The 22,116-nt window shown below is 44.5% G+C and overlaps 1 protein-coding gene across 1 annotated transcript in view; it reads left to right on the top strand.

The window, feature by feature from the left end:
• LOC124776115 (homeobox protein unc-4 homolog) overlaps positions 1–22,116 on the top strand; it is a 158,650-nt gene that overhangs the window by 5,847 nt on the left and 130,687 nt on the right. The window contains exons 2-3 of the mRNA XM_047250957.1: positions 1,775–2,071; positions 6,305–6,635. Of these exons, the coding sequence (XP_047106913.1) occupies positions 1,775–2,071; positions 6,305–6,635 (628 nt within the window). The remainder of the gene's footprint in view (positions 1–1,774; positions 2,072–6,304; positions 6,636–22,116) is intronic.

The raw sequence follows: 22,116 nt of genomic DNA, 5'->3' as shown, positions 1-22,116 counted from the left end.
AAGTGGGTTCTGCTAAATAGGTCAGTAGACCATTACACGCAGAGACGGCTACACGGGAAACAGGGGCTGTGTGGCGTGGACTGGGAGTTTTTTTTTTTTTTTTTTTAGGTTAGAGGGTCTCGGGGTAACACAAAAAGGGCTTCAGTCTCAATGTGTGCAGGTCGAACACCATCGGTATAACAGTCGGAAATCGTCGTAGCTGTGTTGGGAAAATACCAGAGCTCCAAGAGCTAATAGAAAGCACTGATGCTCAAATCGTTGTAGGCACTGAAAGCTGGCAAAGGCCGGAGATAAGCTCAGCCGTAATTTTTGCGAAGTAACTAACCATATTCTGAAAGTGTGGGTCAAATACAGTTGGTGGTCGCGTGTTTGTTGCTATCCGAGATAGTTTGCCTTGTACGAAGTTGAAGTAGATAGTTCCTGTGTGTCGGTATGGGTAGAGGTCATACTTGGCAAACGGAATAAAATAATCGGATCCTTTTACAGACATCCGAACTCAGATGATACAATTGCTGAAATTCAAAGAAAACTTTAGTCTAGTTTCGAACATGTACCCGACTCGTACGATTATAGTTGGTAGTGGCTTCAATTTATCCTCAGTATGTTGCTTAAAATACATGTTTACATCTGGAGGTACGCATAAAACATCATCCGAAATAGTGCTAAGCGCATTCTCTGAAATTTATTTCGAGCTCTTAGTTCATGAGACCACTCCAATTGTAAACGACTGTGAAAACACACTTGATCTCTTAGCAACATATAATCGATACACACCTCAGGTGACCCTCATTTACACCTAACGGCACCAATCCACAGCCCCTTTCCGTGTCCTCCATGGTCTCTAGTTTGAGATTCCCGACATGCCGAAAGAAGAGGAAAAAAAAAAAAAATGGTGCAAATGGCTCTGAGCACTATGGGACTTAACTTCTGAGGTCATTAGTCCCCTAGAACTTAGAATTACTGAAACCTAACTAACCTAAGGACATCACACACATCCATGCCCGAGGCAGGATTCGAACCTGCTATCGTAGCGGTCGCGCGGTTCCAGACTGTAGCGCGTAGAACCGCTCGGCCACTGCGGCCGGCAAGAACAGACAGCACGCATTCATGTATATCATAAGACCTAAGTAGCCTGGAACATGATAAACAACATTCGGTGTCAATCCAAACTAATAAACCGCTAATTGGCGGTACGTCACTAGTTCCGATTCAAGTCTACGTATGGCTCCATATGTTCTTTTAGTCAAGCTGTCACACAAATTTCTTTTTTCCTAAATTCGACTCAGTACGTCTTCATTAGCTATTCGATGTATTTATCTTATCTTCAGCATTATCTTGTTACCTGAATCGTTTATCGTTGAGTTTCACATCCATACAAGGCCATTAGAGACAAATGCCTCCAGAAACGCCTTTCTAGCAGTTAAATTTGTATTCGACAATAACAAATTCCTTTTTTTTTCAGAGACGCTTCTCTTACTATTGCCCATCTGTAGTGTGTATCGTCTCTACTTCGGCCATCGTCAGTTGCCGAAATATCAAAACTCGTCGACTATTCCTCTCCCCTTCTGCAATCCATTTCGTGTTGTCGACAAAGTCTTCCTCGCTCGAAATACCGACCAGCGGACACAGCAAAACCCGGCGCTCGGAACTTCACGGTGGACGAGATAATTTGACACGAAATGCTTTTACTGAGGAAAGCGGACGCTGGCGGCGACAATTAATCCGAGTCGGCCGCGTACACGACTCTGGCATTACGGCGGGCCGGCCGCGGCAGATAGCGCGCAGCGGGCAGCGGGCCCTTCCGCTGGCGAGGCGCGGCCGGCCCAGAGCCATGCCGCGGCGGCCCCACAGCCACCTGCTTACTACCTGCTGGTGCCTGCTACCTGCCCCGCTGACGGCTCTATCGGGGGCCGCGGCGTGACGCTGCGGTCGCACGACTGCATGCGGCCGCCGCTCGTGACCGAATCGCGAATTGCGGCCGAGTCGCCGCAGCCGACATCGCTGAGGTTGTCGGCACTTTTGTCGGAAAACATCGTTTTACTGTACTCCCAGCCAATGATTCGCCTATTAAGTAAACTTACTGAGCGTATCGAACAACGTCTGTAATATGGAAGGCAGAGTCGGCCGGTAATAACTTCCGTTCACGACAAGTGAGCTTTGCAGCCTTTAATATTATAAGCCATGTCTCCTTTGCCTTGTTTTTTCTTTGTGTTACGGGACACTCTGCTAAGTCTCATACATCTCACTTCTATCCTCGTACACTGAAAAAAAAAAAATTAAAAAAAACTGGTAAACCTGGCTAATATCGTATAGGACCCCCGCGAGCACGCAGAAGCGCCGCAACACGACGTGACATGGACTCGACTAATGTCTGAAGTAGTGATGGAGAGAACTAACACCATGATTCCTGCAGAGCTGTCCATAAATCCGTAAGAGTACGATGGGATTTCTTCTGAACAGTACGTTGTAAGGCATCCCAGATATTCTCAATAATGTTCATGTGTGGAGAGTTTGGTGGGCAGCAGAAGTGTTTAAACTCAGATTTGTGTTCCTGAAAGCCACTCTGTAGCAATTCTGGACGTATGAGGTGTCGCGCTGTTCTGCTGGAATTGCCCCAGTCCGTGGAAATGCACGAGGGACGTGAATGGAGGGCAGGTAATCAGACAGCATGCTCACGTATTTCTTGTTACGCCAGGTCGATGGTAGGGATCCTCTCTGCCTCGTGATGACTGGGTGTTGTGTGATGTCCTTAGGTTAGTTAGGTTTAAGTAGTTCTAAGTTCTAGGGGACTGATGACCATAGATGTTAAGTCCAATAGTGCTCAGACCCATTTTGGTAGGGGTCCTCGCACGCCGTCATCCAGGCGAATGGCTGCATGAAACACGCACTGCACCACAGATGCAGGGCAGTGAGGGCCGAATTGTGCTATGGGGTACACTGAGTTGGGATTCCATGGGATCTATCGAAGGCAACATAACAGCAGTGAACTACATTATGGTGGACCACCTGCACCGCTTCGTGCTTCAAGTCTCCCCCTGTTGCGATGAAATATCGTGTGGTTAGGCCCCCGGTGGACCCCTCCCCCCTCACACCAGACAAGTGTAACCCCTATGTTTACGTGGTACAGTAATGGTGGTGTACGCGTACGTGGAGAACTTGTTTGCGCAGCAATCGCCGACATAGTGTAACTGAGGCGGAATAAGGGGAACCAGCCCGCATTCGCCGAGGCAGATGGAAAACCGCCTAAAAACCATCCACAGACTGGCCGGTTCACCGGACCTCGACACAAATCCGCCGGGCGGATTCGTGCCGGGGACCAGGCACTCCTTCCCGCCCGGAAAGCGGTGCGTTAGACCGCACGGCCAACGGTGCGGGCTTTATATGCATACTAAATGCTTGTTCTAATCAAATGAAGCTATATAGTTGCGCACACCTTTTAAAGTCCCAAACAGCTATGATGTATGTATGCAGACTGAAGTGACGAATGAAAATTTCTACCAAGGCCGGGATTCGAGCGTGGGTCTTCTGCTCACTAGGCAGATACGCTAACAACTACCCTACCGTGCCAGAGTTGCTTTACACAACTGCGTGGACCACCTTAGCACGTTTCCCGCCTCTATCAATGTTTATACGTTTGTACAGTAGGCGGTTCACATTTAATTAATTGATGGGTAGTACTCGGCCATATGCTAAATAAATATATCTGAAGCGGCAGTGCAGGCATCGCTGCGGCCTGTGGCCTGCTGCTGGCGGGACAGACACGCGGACGCGCTGAGAGTCCTCGGCGGCCGCGACGATAGCCGCGGTGGCGCCGGGCAGGGGCCGATAAGGCGGCCAGGGGCCCGCGCAGCGCGCTCCATTAGCTTGGGGGGACAGGCAGAGCAGCGGCCGGCTAATGGCCCGCCGTGACGCGGCACGCAGGAATCCACGCGCCTTCCGGAGCGGAGCTGAGCTGACGTCAGCCGCGACGCATCCGCGATACACGGCCGCAGCGTAGCGCCACGCCGGCCGCTGCCGAGGCGGGGAAGGACTCGCACGGCCCACGCAGCGGCTCCACTGACCATCCAGCCACGACACACTCAACACTGACGCCGTGGTGCTCAGTCGCGTTCGTAAGCGAGGACGCTAACGTCCGTCACTGCGACGCACTGGTGCAGGAGGTACCGGCTTCGAGTCTCTGAATGCAAAAAAGAATTCTCATCGTCTGTAATCAGCCTGGCCTACTGAGGCTGCACCGACAGTGCCTGATCCTAACAATAAACGTCAAAGTGGCAACAAATGGTTTATAAATGTTTGCTGAATGAATGCCACAATCCACACATCCCTCTTATCAAATCAAAAGAGGCATTGTAAGAAGCATGTGTGGAGCATCTGTTTGGCCCAATGAACGATGCACTCCACAGGAAGCAGTACGTGGATGACGGCAAACATACGGTGAAAAGTGGACGAGTTTAGATGGAGCAACTTCTTGACCCTCACAGTTGCCAGATTTGCCTCCTCCAGAATTTTTCTTGTGTGTGACATTCGGAAGAAGATCTGGGTACGCGAGATTTGGCGGCAGCAGAAATTATTCGACGCACACCAGCGATTTTGGACCGTGTGTATCGAAACGTGCGCCGGAAATACACCTTCTGCGATGAACAGTAGGGTCCTGTAGTGCACACACATCATAGCTCATTGTCCCCGCTGTGAAGTGGGAGACATCTGATCTTGGATGAGAATGCAGGCTTTCTCGGCCAATCTCAATGATAAAATCTTCTCGGGTTGACAGCCGAGTCAATGCATTGTTCTCCAGCAACGTTTCAGCAAGTTTTTTCTTGCCATCTTCAGGCGCCTGAATATGGCAAGTAAGAAACTTGCTGAAACGTTGCTGGAGAACAATGCATTGACTTGGCTGTCACCCGAGAAGATTTTATCATCTGATCTTCGACTTTGTTTTACATCTAAACAGTATATTTCCGGATGCGGGTATATTGAGAGCCCACTACAACCACTGTAAGCCTGTAATAGAAATTGTGAAATAACCTTCCATACTCTGAGATGACAGAAGTCATGTGATACCTCCTAACATCGTGACGAATCTCCTTTTGGCCGGTGCAGTGCAGCAGCTCGACGCGGGATGGACTCAACAAGTCCATGGAAGTCTCTTGCACAAATACTCAGCCGTGCTACCTCCATAGTCGACCATAACAGCGGAAGTGCTGCCGAGGCAGGATTTTCTGCGAGAACTGACCTCTCGAGTATATCCTATAAATGTTCGGTGGGATCCATGTCGAGCGATCTGAACGGCCAACTCATTAGCTCAAACTGTCCAGAACGTTCTGCGAACCAGTCGTGAACAATTGTGGACTGGTGACATGGCACAAAGGCGTCCGTAAAAATTCCATTGCAGTTTGAATCGTGAAGGCCGTGAATGGTTGCAAATTATCTCCAAGTCGCTGAATTTAACCATTTCCAGTCAATGATTAGTTCAGTTGGACAAGAGGACCAAGTCATTTCCACGTAAACACAGCCCACGCCATCATGGAGCCATCAGCGCGTTGTTGACAATTTGGGTCCATAGTTCCGTGGAGTCTGCGCCACACTCGAAACCTACCATCACTTCTTAAAAACTGAAATCGGGACCCATCCGACAAGGGCGCGGTTTTACAGTCGTGTAGAGTCCAATCCAGGAGACGCGCTTCAGGCGATGTCGTACTGTTAGCAAAGGCACTCGAGTCGGTCGCCTACTGCCATAGCCCATTAAAGCCAAATTTCGCCGCACTGTCCTAACAGATACGTTCGTCGTACGGTCCACATTGATTTTTCAGTTGTTTCACGTAGCGTTGGTTGCCTGTTGGCGCTGACAACTCTACGCAAACGCCGCTGCTCTCGGTCTTTGACTGAAGGCCGTTGGCCACTGTGTTGTGGGTGGTGAGAGGCAATGCCTGAAATTGGGTATCCTCGGCACACTCTTCGCACTGTGATTCTCGGAATGCTGAATCGATTTCCGATACTGAATATCCCACACGTCTAGCTCCCTTTCCACTTTCGAAGTTCGCAAATACTGTCGTCGGCCATAATCGTATCGGAAAACTTCTCACATGAATCACCTGAACACAAATGACAGTTCCGCCAGTGCACCCCCGTTTTGTACCTTGTGTACCTCATACTGCCTCCCATCTATGTATGTGCATATCGCTACCCCGTGACTTTTGTCGCATTAGTGTGTGGTTGGGAGGCCGATATGCTACAAGCTGATGTTACCACTGCAAGCAAACCCAATCTCTGACGTAACGGTAACAAAGTGTGATTGTCTTGGCAGATCCCGAGCCTGCGCCGTCCCCGCCCTCGTCCTCGGAGGGCAGCCGCGAGTCGTCGACGCCCGCGGCCGGCGCCACCCCCGCCAGCCACTGCGACGGGGACTCGGACCACGGAGGCGGCTGCGGCGCGGTGCCCGCCCCCGCGCTGGCGCCCGCCCCCGCAGGCGGAGGCGGAGGCGCACCCTCGGACCACGACGACCTGGACGAGGTGGATGCCGAAGCGGAGGCGCCGCGGCGCAAGCAGCGCCGCTACCGCACCACCTTCACCTCGTTCCAGCTGGAGGAGCTGGAGAAGGCCTTCGCCAGGACGCACTACCCGGACGTCTTCACCAGGTGAGCGACCGCGCCGAGTGCTTTACTTTCCAGTGAGGGTAGTTTGGAAAGTTTTCGGGACGAAATAGAAAGAAACTACTAACTCAATGAATTTTTTAGTTTTTCAATCTAGTCTCCCTGCACACTACTCCAGCTACATTCCAGTGCCTTGATCCCATGTCGAAAATTAGATTCCTCCAGCCCTGCAAAATATCCGTTAGCCTCGGCTGTCATTTCCTCGTTCGGCGAGACTTTCCGTCCATCCAGGAACATTTTGAGTTTCGACAAGCGATGGAAATTTGATGGAGGGAAATGAGAGGAATAAGACGACTGCGGAACCAATTAGTGTCTTAGTTCATGTATATTCACCACGCACCGACACTTCCGTGTGCGTGCGAAGTCTTGATTAAAGATGACTTCCTTCCTCGCCAAACTTGGCTTATTTTCGCGTATTTTTTGCTGCAATTGGACCAGGAGGTTAACGTAGTATTGTCCCGAAATGGTCTGACCAGTGGGATGATACTCTATCACCAGAATCGCTTTTACCTCACAGAAAACTGACTCCTTGATCTGTCCGGCCGACGGTGTTCCCTCTACTTTCGTTGCTGGTGATGGTTCACCATGTTCCCGTTCCTTCAACTGTTGTTTAGTTTTCGGTTTGTGATAGTGACCCATGTTTCGTCACGAAACGCGGCAATAAATCTCGATGCTTGTCCTGAGAACGGGTCAAATACTGTTCCGACATTTCCGTGCTGATGCATTTCTGATCCTGCGTCAAGGGGCACGGAACCCCTATAGGACATATTTTCCTCATTCCAGTTCCACCGCCAAAATGTGATATTCTCGTTCAGAAGACATCCCTTCAGATTCAGCAAATTATCGCCCTTTCAGTCGGCTATCCTCCATGACCAATCATTTCCGGGTTGATGGCACATCTTCGCCGACCACTATGCAGGTCGTCATGTAAGTTATCCCGACCAAATTTAAACTCATTTGTCCAATTGACAACTGCTGAATATGATGGAGCAGAGTCCCCCAGTGTCTTCTGAAAATCGGCTTGAATTTCGTTTGGTTTCATATCTTTCTTTACAAAGCTCTTAATGAGTGCTCGAATCTCAATTTTTTCCATCTCTATATAGGTCACTTGTTTGCTGATAACGGATGACGTATGATTACGCGGGAACCTCTTTGCGCTAGTGGTGACATCCGGTGGTAAATCTGTGAAATTTTTCAAACTAGCTTCGTATAAATCACATGATCCGCAAAACTGCTGTATTCTGTCATATTCTCCGGCTTCAGCCACCATTATTAATATAGGAGGAGGTTGTATGGACCAAAACAATAAAACAAACAATAAAAAATTGTCTAGTGAACAAGGGCTATGAAATGTACAACTTAAGAGTCGTGGTCACTATTTTAGTATAAGACACGTGTTTTACAGTGGCACAGATGAACAAATATTCAAGGCTCTTAAGCTATGCATGTTTACTGGACATTATTCATTGATTTCGTCCATACTACCACTTCTCAAAATGTGGAAATCAAAGAGTTTGCTGTAGAAGAGGTTTGTTTCACAGTACAGAAGATGAATAAATGCTCATAACTCCAAACCTACTGATTTTAGAGGCCATATTTACTGGACTTTTTTGCTTCGAATAATCGTTCCTGTCGTATCCCTGAAACTGTTCCTCCGGGGACACCGTCTATAGTTTACAATCAAATTTACAGATATGAAATGGAATTTGCTGATGAGATGGCAGAGTATTTGACATATACAATTTTCTAGTGATGTAGGAAAACAATGTTGACGACACTTTTTTTTTTTTTTTTTTTTTTTTTTTTTTTTTTGAGATGGCACAAATCTACGCGATTCATTTGAAGGTTACATGTTTTTAAGTGTGTATGTGTGTATGTGTGTGTGTGTGTGTGCGTGTTGTACATGTGTGTTTCTGAGGTATTTCAGATGTAGAAATACCACAAACGTCTCGCTTTATACAGCTTCTTCGATAAATACTTTAGGATGTGGTACAAAAACTTCAGATCGTTCGGACACTTTTGAGTGCAGCCAAGACGGCTCCTCGGGGGCTATTTCATGGTTGGCTATTTCATTTTAATGCCCGATTAAGTATTATGTTGTGAGTGTCACTTCGGTATTGATAGTATGCTGATCTTGGCTGGAGAAGGGGGAGGAAAGGGGAGAAAAGAGGGAGTGGCTTGTCACATTATGATTATGCTGTCATAGATAAGGACGGTGGGGCTTGTGACATCATGAGTGGTATAACTATGGTGTTTCTAGTCCACTTGCACTTTTCGTGGACATTTTACTGCAAAGTGAGTCAGATACATCCTGCCATTTTTATCCTCCTGGTTTGCAGCTCTAGCTTTGTGACTCCTTATTTAAATGAAAATGGCTTCATTTTTCAGTCTAAAATTTATGTTGAACGTTACACTGTCAGTACAATGAAAGTAACTGATAATAACTGCAGTTATAACACTTTACCAAACTAAAGAAGAACGAATTGAGTTCCTACTCATCCTATTAATCATGAAATTACATAATATCTTACAGAAAAGTGAAATCTTTATTATTTTTGTGTTATTACTAGCAGTCAGCGGTAACTGAAACGAATAAATTTTCTCTCATTTTTAATTATTGATGTTGTACACTAAATGAATTTTTGAGTACGCTAATGCCACAAATTCAAAGATAATTTTTTTCTTTTATCAGAGTATCTTCAGTAATGAAATGTTATGTCTATCTATCATGTTGTTGTTGTGGTCTTCAGTCCTGAGACTGGTTAGATACAGCTCTCCATGCTACTCTATCCTGTGCAAGCTTATTCATCTCCCAGTACCTACTGCAACCTACATCCTTCTGAATCTGTTTAGTGTATTCATCTCTTGGTCTCCCTCTACGATTTTTACCCTCCACGCTGCCCTCCAATACTAAATTCGTGATCGCTTGATGTCTCAGAACATGTCCTACCAACCGATCCCTTCTTCTAGTCAAGTGATGCCACAAACTTCTCTTCTCCCCAATCCTATTCAATACCTCCTCATTAGTTATATGATCTACCCATCTAATCTTCAGCATTCTTCTGTAGCACCACATTTCGAAAGCTTCTATTCTCTTCTTGTCCAAACTAGTTATCGTCCATGTTTCACTTCCATATATGGCTACGCTCCATACAAATACTTTCAGAAACGACGTCCTGACACTTAAATCTATACTCGATGTTAACAAATTTCTCTTCTTCAGAAACGCTTTCCTTGCCATTGCCAGCCTACATTTTATATCCTCTCTACTTCGACCATCATCAGTTATTTTGCTCCCCAAATAGTAAAACTCCTTTACTACTTTAAGTGCCTCATTTCTTAATCTAATTCCCTCAGCATCACCCGACTTAATTAGACTACATTCCATTATCCTTGTTTTGCTTTTGTTGATGTTCATCTTATATCCTCCTTTCAAGACACTGTCCATTCCATTCAACTGCTCTTCCAAGTCCTTTGCTGTCTCTGATAGAATTACAATGTCATCGGCGAACCTCAAAGTTTTTATTTCTTCTCCATGAATTTTAATACCCACTCCGAATTTTTCTTTTGTTTCCTTTACTGCTTGCTCAATATACAGATTGAATAACATCGGGGATAGGCTACAACCCTGTCTCACTCCCTTCCCAACCACTGCTTCCCTTTCATGCCCCTCGACTCTTATAACTGCCATCTGGTTTCTGTACAAATTGTAAATAGCCTTTCGCTCCCTGTATTTTACCCCTGCCACCTTCAGAATTTGAAAGAGAGTATTCCAGTCAACATTGTCAAAAGCTTTCTCTAAGTCTACAAATGCTAGAAACGTAGGTTTGCCTTTCCTTAATCTAGCTTCTAAGATAAGTCGTAGGGTCAGTATTGCCTCCTGTGTTCCAATATTTCTATGGAATCCAACCTGATCTTCCCCAAGGTCGGCTTCTACCAGTTTTTCCATTCGTCTGTAAAGAATTCGCGTTAGTATTTTGCATCCGTGACTTATTAAACTGGTTGTTCGGTAATTTTCGTATCTGTCAGCACCTGCTTTCTTTGGGATTGGAATTATCATCTTCTTCTTGAAGTCTGAGGGTATTTCGCCTGTCTCATACATCTTGCTCACCAGATGGTAGACTTTTGTCAGGGCTGGCTCTCCCAAGGCCGTCAGTAGTTCCAATGGAATGTTGTCTATTCCCGAGGCTTTGTTTCGACTCAGGTCTTTCAGTGCTCTGTCAAACTCTTCACTCAGTATCGTATCTCCCATTTTATCTTCATCTACATCCTCTTCCATTTCCATAATATTGTCCTCTAGTACATTGCCCTTGTATAGACCCTCAATATACTCCCTCCACTTTTCTGCTTTCCCTTCTTTGCTTAGAACCGGGTTTCCATCTGAGCTCTTGATATTCATACAAGTGGTTCTCTTTTTTCCAAAGGTCTCTTTAATTTTCCTGTAGGCAGTATCTATCTTACCCCTGGTGAGATAAACGTCTACATCCTTACATTTGTCCTCTAGCCATCCCTGCTTAACCATTTTGCACTTCCTGTCGATCTCATTTTTGAGACGTTTGTATTCCTTTTGGCCTGCTTCATTTACTGCATTTTTATATTTCCTCATTTCATCAATTGAATTCAATATTTCTTCTGTTACTCAAGGATTTCTACTAGACCTCGTCTTTTTACCTACTTGATCCTCTGCTGCCTTCACTACTTCATCTCTCAAAAGTACCCACTCTTCTTCTACTGTATTTCTTTCCCCCATTCCTGTCAATTGTTCCCTTATGCTCTCCCTGAAACTCTGTACAACCTCTAGTTCTTTCAGTTTATCCAGGTTCCATCTACTTAAATTCCCACCTTTTTGCAGTTTCTTCAGTTTTAATCTACAGTTCATAACCAATAGATTGTGGTCAGAGTCCACATCTGCCCCTGGAAATGTCTTACAATTTAAAACCTGGTTCCTAAATCTCTGTCTTACCATTATATAATCTATCTGAAACCTGTCAGTATCTCCAGGCTTCTTCCATGTATACAACCTTCTTTTATTATTCTTGACCCAGTGTTAGCTATGATTAAGTTGTGCTCTGTGTAAAATTCTATCAGGCGTCTTCCTCTTTCACCTGACCAGAAGTCTTGTTCCTCCTGCCAGCGAACTTCACTAATTCCCACTATATCTAACTTTAACCTATCCATTTCCCTTTTTAAGTTTTCTAACCTACCTGCCCGATTAAGGGATCTGACATTCCACGCTCCGATCCGTAGAACGCCAGTTTTCTTTTTCCTGATAACTACGTCCTCCTGAGTAGTCCCCGCCCGGAGATCCGAATGGGGGACTGTTTTACCTCCGGAATATTTTACCCAAGAGGACGCCATCATCATTTAGCCATACAGTAAAGCTGCGTGCCCTCGGGAAAAATTACGGCTGTAATTTCCCCTTGCTTTCAGCCGTTTGTAGTACAGCACAGCAAGGCCGTTTTGGTTAGTTTTAGAAGGCCAGATCAGTCAATCATCCAGACTGTTGCCCCTGCAACAACTGAAAAGGGTGCTGCCCCTCTTCAGGAACCACACGTTTGTCTGGCCTCTCAACAGATACCCTTCCGTTGTGGTTGCACCTACGGTACGGCTATCTGTATCGTTGAGGCACGCAAGCCTCCCCACCAACGGCATGGTCCATGGTTCTGCCTCTGGTTTGATTTCTCGTTCTCTTATCTTTCTGACTAATTTCTCTTTTTAAATTTTCGCCTTACGCATCCTCTCTAAGACACTTGTAAACGAATTTAGTATGTTAAGTCGTGTTCCTGCTCTCGTTTGTCTGAAACTCTCTCTCGATTTAAGAATTTTTTCTTTTGCTTTACCTTGTATAGAGCTGTTACAACTTTATCTCTATGCGTAAGTACCTGTGTTAAATAACTGATCCTCCCTTCTCTGTCTGAATAATATTGATTTTCCCAGATTTCATAAGTCTTTTGACTAATCTGATACAGCTCGACATGATTTCAACTCCTAATCTAATGTCTTCATTTCAGAGAAGCGTTGGTATATCCATACCCCGGAATCTTACTAGTCGTACTAACGTTGCCAGTGGTGTGTTACTATCACCGTATGTTTTTGCAGATGATAAGACAAAGTTTGCTTACAAATTTTCCAGACGTTCCTAGAGTTGTGCATGAACATGCGTGGACTCTCTCTCTCTCTCTCTCTGTCCCCCCCCCCCCTCTCTCTCTCTCTCTCTCTCTCTCACACACACACACACACACACACACACACACACAACTGCCATTCTTCGTTACAGATACGACAAGGTCAATAAGCCACAATGGTTTGGAAACAACTCGTTCGAATGTTCACGGCAAATATTCTGTGAAGAATCAAAGAAATTGGTACACCTGCCTAGTATCGTGTAAGGCCTCCGCGAGCACGCAGAAGTGCCGCAACACGACGTGGCATGGACTTGACTAAAGTCTGAAGCAGTGATAGAGGGAATTGACACTATGATTCGTGCAGGCCTGTCAATAAATCCGTTAAGTGTACGAGGGGGTGGAGATCTCTTCAGAACAGCACCTTACAAGGCATCCCAGATATGCTCAATAATGTTCATGTGGCCAGCGGAAGTGTGTAAACTCAGAAGAGTGTTCCTAGAGCCACTCTGTAGCAATTCTGGACGTGTGCGGTGTCGCATTGTCCTGCAGAAACTGCCCAAGTCCGTCGGAATGCACAATGGACATGAATGGATCATACAAGATACTTACGTACGTGTCACCTGTCAGAGTCGTATCTAGAGGTTTCAGGGGTGCCATATCACTCCAACTGCACACGTTCCACGCCATTACAGAGCCTTTACCAGCTTGAACAGTCCCCTGCTGATATGCAGGGTCCAAGGATTCATAAGGTTGTCTCCATATCCGTACACGTCTATCCCGACGATATAATTTGAAAGGAGACTCGCCGGACCAGGCACTATATTTCCAGTCATCCACAGTCCAATGTCGGTGTTGACGGGCCCAGGCGTGGCGTAAAGCTTTGTGTCGTGCTGTCATCAAGGGTACACGAGTGAGTCTTCGGCTCCGAAAGCCCATATCGATGATGTTTCGTTGAATATTTGATGGCGTAGCATCGGAATTTGCAGCAATTTGCGGAAGGGTTGCAGTTCTGTCACGTTGAACGATTCTCTTCAGTCGTCGTTGGTCCCGATCTTGCAGGATCTTTTTCCGGCCACAGCGATATCGGAGATTTGATGTTTTACCGGATTTCTGATATTCACGGTACGCTCGTGATATGACCGTACGGGAAAATCCTCACTTCATAGTTACATCGGGGATTCTGTGTCCCATCTCAAGTGCGCCGACTATGACACCACGTTCATACTCACTTAAAGCTTGATAACCTGCCACTTTAGCAGCAGTAACCGATCTAACAACTGTGCGAGACACTTGTTGTCTTATGCAGACGTTACAGACCGCAGCACCGTATTCTGCCTTTTTACATATCTATATAACTGAATACTCATATCTATACCAGTTTCCTTGGTGCTACACTGTGGATACGACAAAGTCAATAAGCCACAAAGATTTGGAAACAACTTATTTGAAAGCACACAGAAAATATATTAGTATTCCATAACGATGTAGGACAAGCGGTGGATTCTTTCCATGAGCGCAGAATCGCAAAACGAAACCAGTATTTGAAATGATAGTATTAAACGGTAATTTTCGTCAGCTGCTCAAAGCTGAGATTGTTAAAGGTTGGAAGTAGATTTTTAGCTTGATGAAGAGTATGTCGGGAATCAGATCGCCTGCTGACGCGTCCACGTCAAAAATGACGCCTCTTCTGTAGCGTAGAGCCTGAGATCAGTAACTCCGATACCAAAACCATAGACCTACGCGTAGAAAAAAACATTCAATTACGGAGGTCGTTGGCCATGGCGCCCTTGCCCCTAAAATCACTTGTCTTCTAACTCGATGATGGATCTGGTCGCAGGTCCCTAATTGAATGCGTACCATTACCGGGGCTAATATTTCAGGCGTCGTTAATAAAGGCGGTCGTTAATCAAGCTCGGACGACGGACGGAGCGGCTGCTGGTTGGACACCTCGTTACCAAGACGACGGGCGCCGTCGCTGAGCCGCCTCCGTCCTCTGGAAAACTATATGATAGGCTAGCGGAGGCGGAACACGGCCCCAGCGGCTCCGGGGTCTTGTGAAGAACGCGATACTTTGAGAAATGTTGTGTAGGTGGGGTCAGCGCTGTTTCTTTTTGTTTTGGGTTGGGGAGTAAGTTCGTAGCGTTTTTCCACAAGTTTAACAAATACAAGAGACATACAGAACAGAGATTTTAGTCTTCTCCTTCACTTTTTACAACAGGCTCCCGATGCTGGGGTACGTTTTCGATTCCGCGACTGAGTAAATCACGTGGTTTTGAGGCGAAGAAATCATCGATCTGTGTTCGGAGCACATTTTCATCCACAAAGAGATATACTTGAATGTTATTCGGTAGCGAGCGGAAAAGATGAAAATCTGAGGCCCAACCCAACTCCTGTATAGTGTCAGCCTAGCACAATGCGGGCGGGCTTTGCCACCGAGTAGCACCACTTCACGCAGTCTTCTTGGTCGTTGTTCTTAGACTGTGTCTGCAAGACATCTCAGTTGTTGGCACACATACGCCAGCAGTGATGGTTACACCTCGGGGAAGCAATTAGTAGTACACCACACAGTAGCTGCTTACATCTTTTCTGGATGCGGCAGGCTCTGTACGATCAGTTGCTGTTTTCTTTACGGCCAACTATTCCTTCCTTTTCCTTACGTTAGCATAAAGATACCATTTCTCGTCACCACTAAGATACAAGACAGGAATGGCCGGTGTCGTTCAGAAGCCAGTTAGTGACGACCAAGCATAGATGCACATATGGCCAGCCGCTGATTTTTATCGTTTTAACTTGAAGCATGCAATACCCATACACCCGAATTCCGGACCTCCCCCATTGCATGCAAATATCGCACGGTGTTTGAATGGTCGCAGTTCATCGCATCTGCAGTTCTCGAGTACACTGAAGTGGATCACTGTGGATTAATGCGTTTAAACGACCTTCAGCAAACCCACAAGGTCTTCCTGTACGTGTGTACGTGGACAGTAACTAATGTCAAAACGATCCTCCTTAAAGGGGGGGGGGGTGGTAGGACGTCAAACGGGCCGACTTGGAGCAGGAGAGGCACCACCAAATTAAAATGTGCTGTGGTGCCTCTCCTGCTTCTAGTCGGCCCGTTTCACGTGCTATCCCCCATTAAAGCGAGAAAAAAATTTTCTTGCAGTGCTGTCCAGTGGCATTATCCTCATACACGGCCCAAATTTTCTAGCGTCCACAGCTCCATTCAGTGTCTCCAAATGACAATATGCAAACTCAAATAACAATAGCGAACTACAAATGAAAATGACAATCTATAAATAAACCCATAGCAACCGAAATTCCAACATGCAGAACAAAAACGCCACGAGCTTATGTGCCAACCTAGTATTTCAGTTATAGGTGTCATGCGGGTGTCTTATTTACAATATGTCGTTAAGTTCTAGCGAGTGGTAATTTGTCTTGTGTGGTTACTTTATCAATGTAGGTCTAGCTGAAGATAATGGAAAAGACAAAATGTTGGGGGGGGCGATGGATTACGTCACGTCCCATAGAACTGTGTTGAATAAAATACTTAACACATTTTTAGCTTTATACTTTACAACAAATTGTTTTATTGTAAACCGACGCTGTATGTAAAAACCATGAAGTAAGAAGAAAAACGGAGACGCAGACAAAATGCACACAGTTTCCTTAGTGAGGGCAATAAAAGTGGTGAAACCTTAGTTATAATAACATACCAATAATCTACTGCGTACATGTTCACTTCTCCGCAGTTCTTCTAGTTGAGAAACGAATGGCTGTCCCCAGTGATTCTAAATTTTAAAGTCATGAAAGTGTCCCCTTGTGTCAGCCAAGAAAGTTTAGAAATAACGGAGCCTTTCCTACAATATTATGATGTTCTTTACGTAGGCGCTGTGAATACCACATTTCTCGACTGTTCTACTGGGGAGTACCATGTGGAAAAAAATGAACCCCTACATCTTTCCGTGGGAGCTCCGATGCCTCTTACTTTCTCATAATGGTCATTTCTCCCTATGTAGATGGGGGTCAATAAAATATTTTCCATTCGCAGAAATAAAGTTGATGATTAAATTTCGTGAAAATTATGTGCTCTAAACGTACATTCTCACAGATTTATTCCTCAAATTAAGGTAGATATTTGATAATAGAACGTTTCCTTTGGACTGGAGTGCCATCTTTATCTATGCTTGTCGACTTTGTATGTCCTCCTTGCTTCGTTCGTCATATGTTATGTTGTTTCCGAGGTAGCAGAATTCCTTCACTTCACCCACTTCGTGGTCCCCAGTTTTGATGTGAAGTTTGTTGCTAATCTCATACCTGCTACTCCTCTTTACTTTAGTCTTCCTTCGGTTTACTCTCTCTTTAGTCATTAGACTGTTCATGCCATTCAACAAATCCTGTTATTTTCTTCACTTTCATTGAAGATAGCAATGTCATCAGAGACTCTTATTGTTAATATCCTTTTACCCTGAATTTTAACTCTGGTCTTGAACCTTTCGTTTATTTCCATGATTGCTTCTTCGATGTATAGATTGAAGAGCAGGGACGGAGGACTGCAGCCCTGTCTTACACCTTCTTAATCCGACCACTACGTTCTTAACATTCCAGTCTTATTGCTCCCTCTTTGTTCTTTGTTCTTGTACATATTGTATATTACCTGTCTTTGCCTATAGCTTACTCCTATTTTTTTCGGAATTTCTAACATCTTGCACCATTTTACTTTGTCGAACGCTTTTTATAGATTGACAGATCCCAAGATTGAGTGTTAATCTTTCTTGTCATCCTGCCATTATCAAATTCAATGTCAAAACTGTCTTTCTGGGACCTTTCCCTTTCCTGAAGTTAATCTGATTGTCACCTAACAGGTCCTCGAATTTCTTTGTCATTCTTTTGTATATTATTCTTGTCAGCATCTTGGGTGCATGAGATGTTGAGATAATTACGTGATAATTCTCCAACTTATCTACCTTTGTATCTTAGGAAATGTGTGGATGTTATTTTTCCGAAATTCTGATGATCAGACTCTAGCATCATAGATCCTACACGCCGACTTGAGTAGTCGACTGTTTAGCACTTCCTCGAATTATTTTATAAATTCCACAGGAATTTTGTCTACCCCTTCTCACTTATTTGATCTTCTCACTTATTTGATCTTCCTAAGCTCTGCTAAACTCTGGCTCTAACACTGAATCCTTTTTTCGTCCATATCGACTCCCATTTTGCTTCTATTGCGTCAGACCAGCCTTCCTCTCTTAGATGTCACCAATGCAATCTTTTCACTTTTCCGCTCTTTCCTCTGTGTGCAACGGTAGAATTCCCATTGCAGTCTTAATGTTCTGCCCTTAATTTTAATTTCACCAAAAGTTGTTTTGAGTTTTCTACAAGCTGATCAGTCTTTTAGACAACTTTTTTTTTTAATTTCTTCGCATTTTTCCTGCATCCGTTACGCCTTGTCTTCTCTGCAGTCCCTATTTGTTTCATTCCTGACTTATATTGCAGTATTTGCTTGTTTCGTTTATTAAATGAAATATTTCTTCTGTGCCCAAGGTTTCTTCGCAGTTACCATTCTTGAGATTATATTTGTTATTGCCCTTTTTAGAGTTGCCCATTTCTCTTCAAGTGAACTGCTTATTGTGACACACACTATCTCAGTATCTTCAGCCTTGGAGAATTCCAGACTCGTCTCATCATTCCTCACTGCTTCAATGTCCCATTTCCTTCCATACCGACTCTCCTGGACAACTCACTTAAATTTCAGTCTATTCCTCATCATTAATAAGCTGTGATTGGAGTGTATATATGCTTCTGTATACACTGTACAATACAGTATCTGATTTGGATTCGAATGGTTCAAATGGCTCTCAGCACTATGGGACATAACGTCTGAGGTCATCAGTCCCCTAGAGTTGATCTTCTCACTTATCTGATCTTCCGAAGAACTATTTAAACCTCACTAACCTAAGGACATGACACACATCCATGCCCGAGGCAGGATTCGAACGTGCGACGGTAGCAGCAGCGCGGTTCCGGACTGAAGCTCCTAGAACCACTCGGCCATAGTGGTCGGGTCTGATTTGGGAATCTCTGCCTGACCGTATGTAATTCATCTGAAAATTTTCCTTGTCTCTGAGCCATTTCAAGAATACCCCTCATCCTGTGACATCTGAATACTGCATCTAAGCATCGAAAATCCAGTTTTTGGTTTGCCTTCCGTCTGTAAAGTTATGTGCAATCTTTTTGTTGAAAGTACCAGATAGCATTTCACGGTGTAGTTTCATTCCGTCGTTGTGCTGCAGTGACAAGTAAATGCAGAGGCAATAGAAGATTCAGAGAGATGTATGAATAATGATTTTGTTACTCGTAATGAAGAAAATATATCCTTATCCTTTTCGTAGATAAAAGGTTTAATGTCTGTTTTGTCGTATCTTATTGTTTCGTTGCATATCGCTCAGATTAGACGCGAGTAATATGTAATGTTCTCTTAAATGAATATTGATTCATTTCAAGATTAATCGTGTCGAAACTTTCATGAAAATTAATGAGAGAAATAATCGGTTAATGTTGAACGTGGCCGTATTGAAAACGGAATCGATTTCTTTTGCGTGATAGTCTTGAGTGTCTTTTGGTCCCATTTGATTCACCACCGTTTTAAAAATTGAAGCTACAGAATTAAGAGACAAAATTCGAATATTACTTTCAATTAGATTTTCATATAAAGAATACTGTTTAATAATTAGGTGGTCGCGCAGTTATTAAACAAGTCAATTCCATAAAGATTATCAGCCGAGCTAACATTTTCTAATTCCACAAAAACTGAAAGAAAACCCCATTGATTTCATTTAAAGGATGAACGTACGCTGCAGTCACTACATTTAGACTTGTAGAGAAGGCATATATTAATTTTATTTTTCTTTGCACTGGGGTCGGCCCATTCTGTTGGGTTGGTGCGTAAGATCAGCTTTTTCCACAAGATTAAAAAAGACAACAGATACACAAAACAGAAACTTTAATCGTCAGTAATATATTCTCCTTCACTTTTTACAATAGTCTGCCAAATTTTCGATTGCGCCGCTACAGAAATCACGTGGTTTTGAGGCGAAGAACTCGTCGAATCATCATTACAACGAAAGACCACCCGAAGTTGCAAATTTCACTTTTTTTATTCACTCGACGACTAGTATCGGGCCGGGATCCATTTTAAAAGTCACCATAACATAGTCATAAATGGTACTTCCGAAAGTGAAAAAAACCACGTCAAAAATGTGCAAACGAACAGTTACAGCGCATGCTAGAAGTTCATCGAGTCCTGTTCGGAAGCATTCTCATCCGGAAACCAAGTTCCTTGAAGGTTGTTCGATATAGAGCGGAAAAGGTGAAATTCTGAGGGTGGAAGACTCCTGTATGGTGCTTTTTATCAACCTATCAGAACGCGGGCGGCGCTATCGTGGAGTGGGATCACTTCGCGCAGTGTTCCAGGTCTTTGTTCTTGGACTGCGGCTGCAAGGCGTCCCAGTTGCTGACGATAAGTGTCATCAGTCATGGCTACACCTCGGGGAAGCAATTCGTTGTACGCGACTCCTTCGCTGTTCCACCAGGTGCATAACAATCTTTTGTGGATGCCTACAGGCCCTTGTACTGATAGTTACTGCTTTGTTTGGGCTCAACCTTGCCTTACGTTAGCACAAAGATATTTTCCGTCACCAGTAACGATACAGGCTAGGAACGGTCGTTGTTGTTCACGTGCCAAATGATGAGGAGCAGGCAGATATGCACATACGACCACCTGCTGATTTTTGTGGTTTTGGCTTAGAGCATGCGGTACCCCTACACCCGATTTTTGAACCTCCCCCATTGCATGCAAATGTCGCACAATGTTGGAGTAACAACATTTCTTCGCATTTTGATCACTGTGGATTAATGCGTTTAAACGACCTTCATCAAACCCCCAAGGTCTTCCTGAACGTGGAGAGTCACTAATGTCAATACGATCCTTCTTAAAACGAGAAAACCATTTTCTTGGCATGCTGTCCAATGGCATTATCTCAATACATGGCCGAAAATATCTGGTTACCTCTGCTTCTGTCACCCCTCTGTTGAACTCAGACAGAGGAATATGTCGCAAATGTTTCGATTTCTCCACTTGGCACTCGATTTTATAGCGTCCACAGCTCCACTCACAAGGGAACCTCCCCATCGCACCCCCCTCAGATTTAGTTATAAGTTGGCACAGTGGATAGGCCTTGAAAAACTGAACACAGATCAATCGAGAAAACAGGAAGAAGTTGTGTGGAACCATAAAAATAATTAGTAAAATATACAAACTGAGTAGTCCATGTGTAAGATATATAACATCAAGGAACACGTGAGTTCAGAAGTGCCGTGGTTCCGTGGTTAGCGTGAGTAGCTGCGGAACGAGAGGTCCTTGGTTCAAGTCTTCCCTCGACTGAAAATTTTATTTTCGCAAAGTTATGATCTGTCCGTTCGTTCATTGACGTCTCTGTTCACTGTAATAAGTTTAGTGTCTGTATTTTGCGACCGCACCGCAAAACCGTGTGATTAGTAGACGAAAGGACGTGCCTCTCCAATGTGAACCGAAAACATTTGATCGCAAGGTCATAGGTCAATCGATTCCTCCACGGGAAAACACGCCTGATATATTCTATACAACACTGGTGACGGCATGTGCGTCACATGACAGGAATATGTTGTCGACCCACCTAACTTGTACACTTGGCGAATGGGTGAAAAGATTCTTCTACCTTTCCCGGTTTAGGTTTTCTTGTGGATGTGATAATCACTCCCAAAAAAGTGATGAAAACATAAGAGTTTGTCACATAAACTAAAAGTAAAAAATTGAACTTTTCGCTCCAGGGAAGACTTGAACCAAGGACCTCTCGGTCCATAGCTGCTCTCGCTAACCACGGGACCCCGGCTCTCCTAGACCCCCCCCCCCCCCCCCCCCCCGTGTCCATGATGTTACCTATCTTCGCATGGACTACTCAGTTTGTATATTTTGCTTATTTTTTTCATAGTTTTACACAACTTCTTCCTGTTTTCTCGATTGATCTGTGTTCAATTTTTCAAGGCCTATCCACTGTGCCAACTTATAACTAAATCTGAGAGGGGTGCGATGGGGAGGTTCCCTTCTCAGTACCTGAAAATGACAAGATGACAATATGTAAGCTCAGATATCAACAGTGAACTACAAATACAGTGGCAATCTAAAAACAAACCTATAGTAACTCGAATACCAACATGAAAAAGAAAAAAACGCAACAAACTTATGCACCTACCTAATATCATAACTTTCGATTAAGGAAGTGTGGGAACTACTTATTCAT

The sequence above is a fragment of the Schistocerca piceifrons genome, chromosome 2 (assembly GCF_021461385.2).
Source record: "Schistocerca piceifrons isolate TAMUIC-IGC-003096 chromosome 2, iqSchPice1.1, whole genome shotgun sequence".
Lineage (NCBI taxonomy): Eukaryota > Metazoa > Arthropoda > Insecta > Orthoptera > Acrididae > Schistocerca > Schistocerca piceifrons.
The sequence above is the reverse complement of the archived record's forward strand: the minus strand, read 5'-3'. Positions and strand labels throughout refer to the sequence as shown.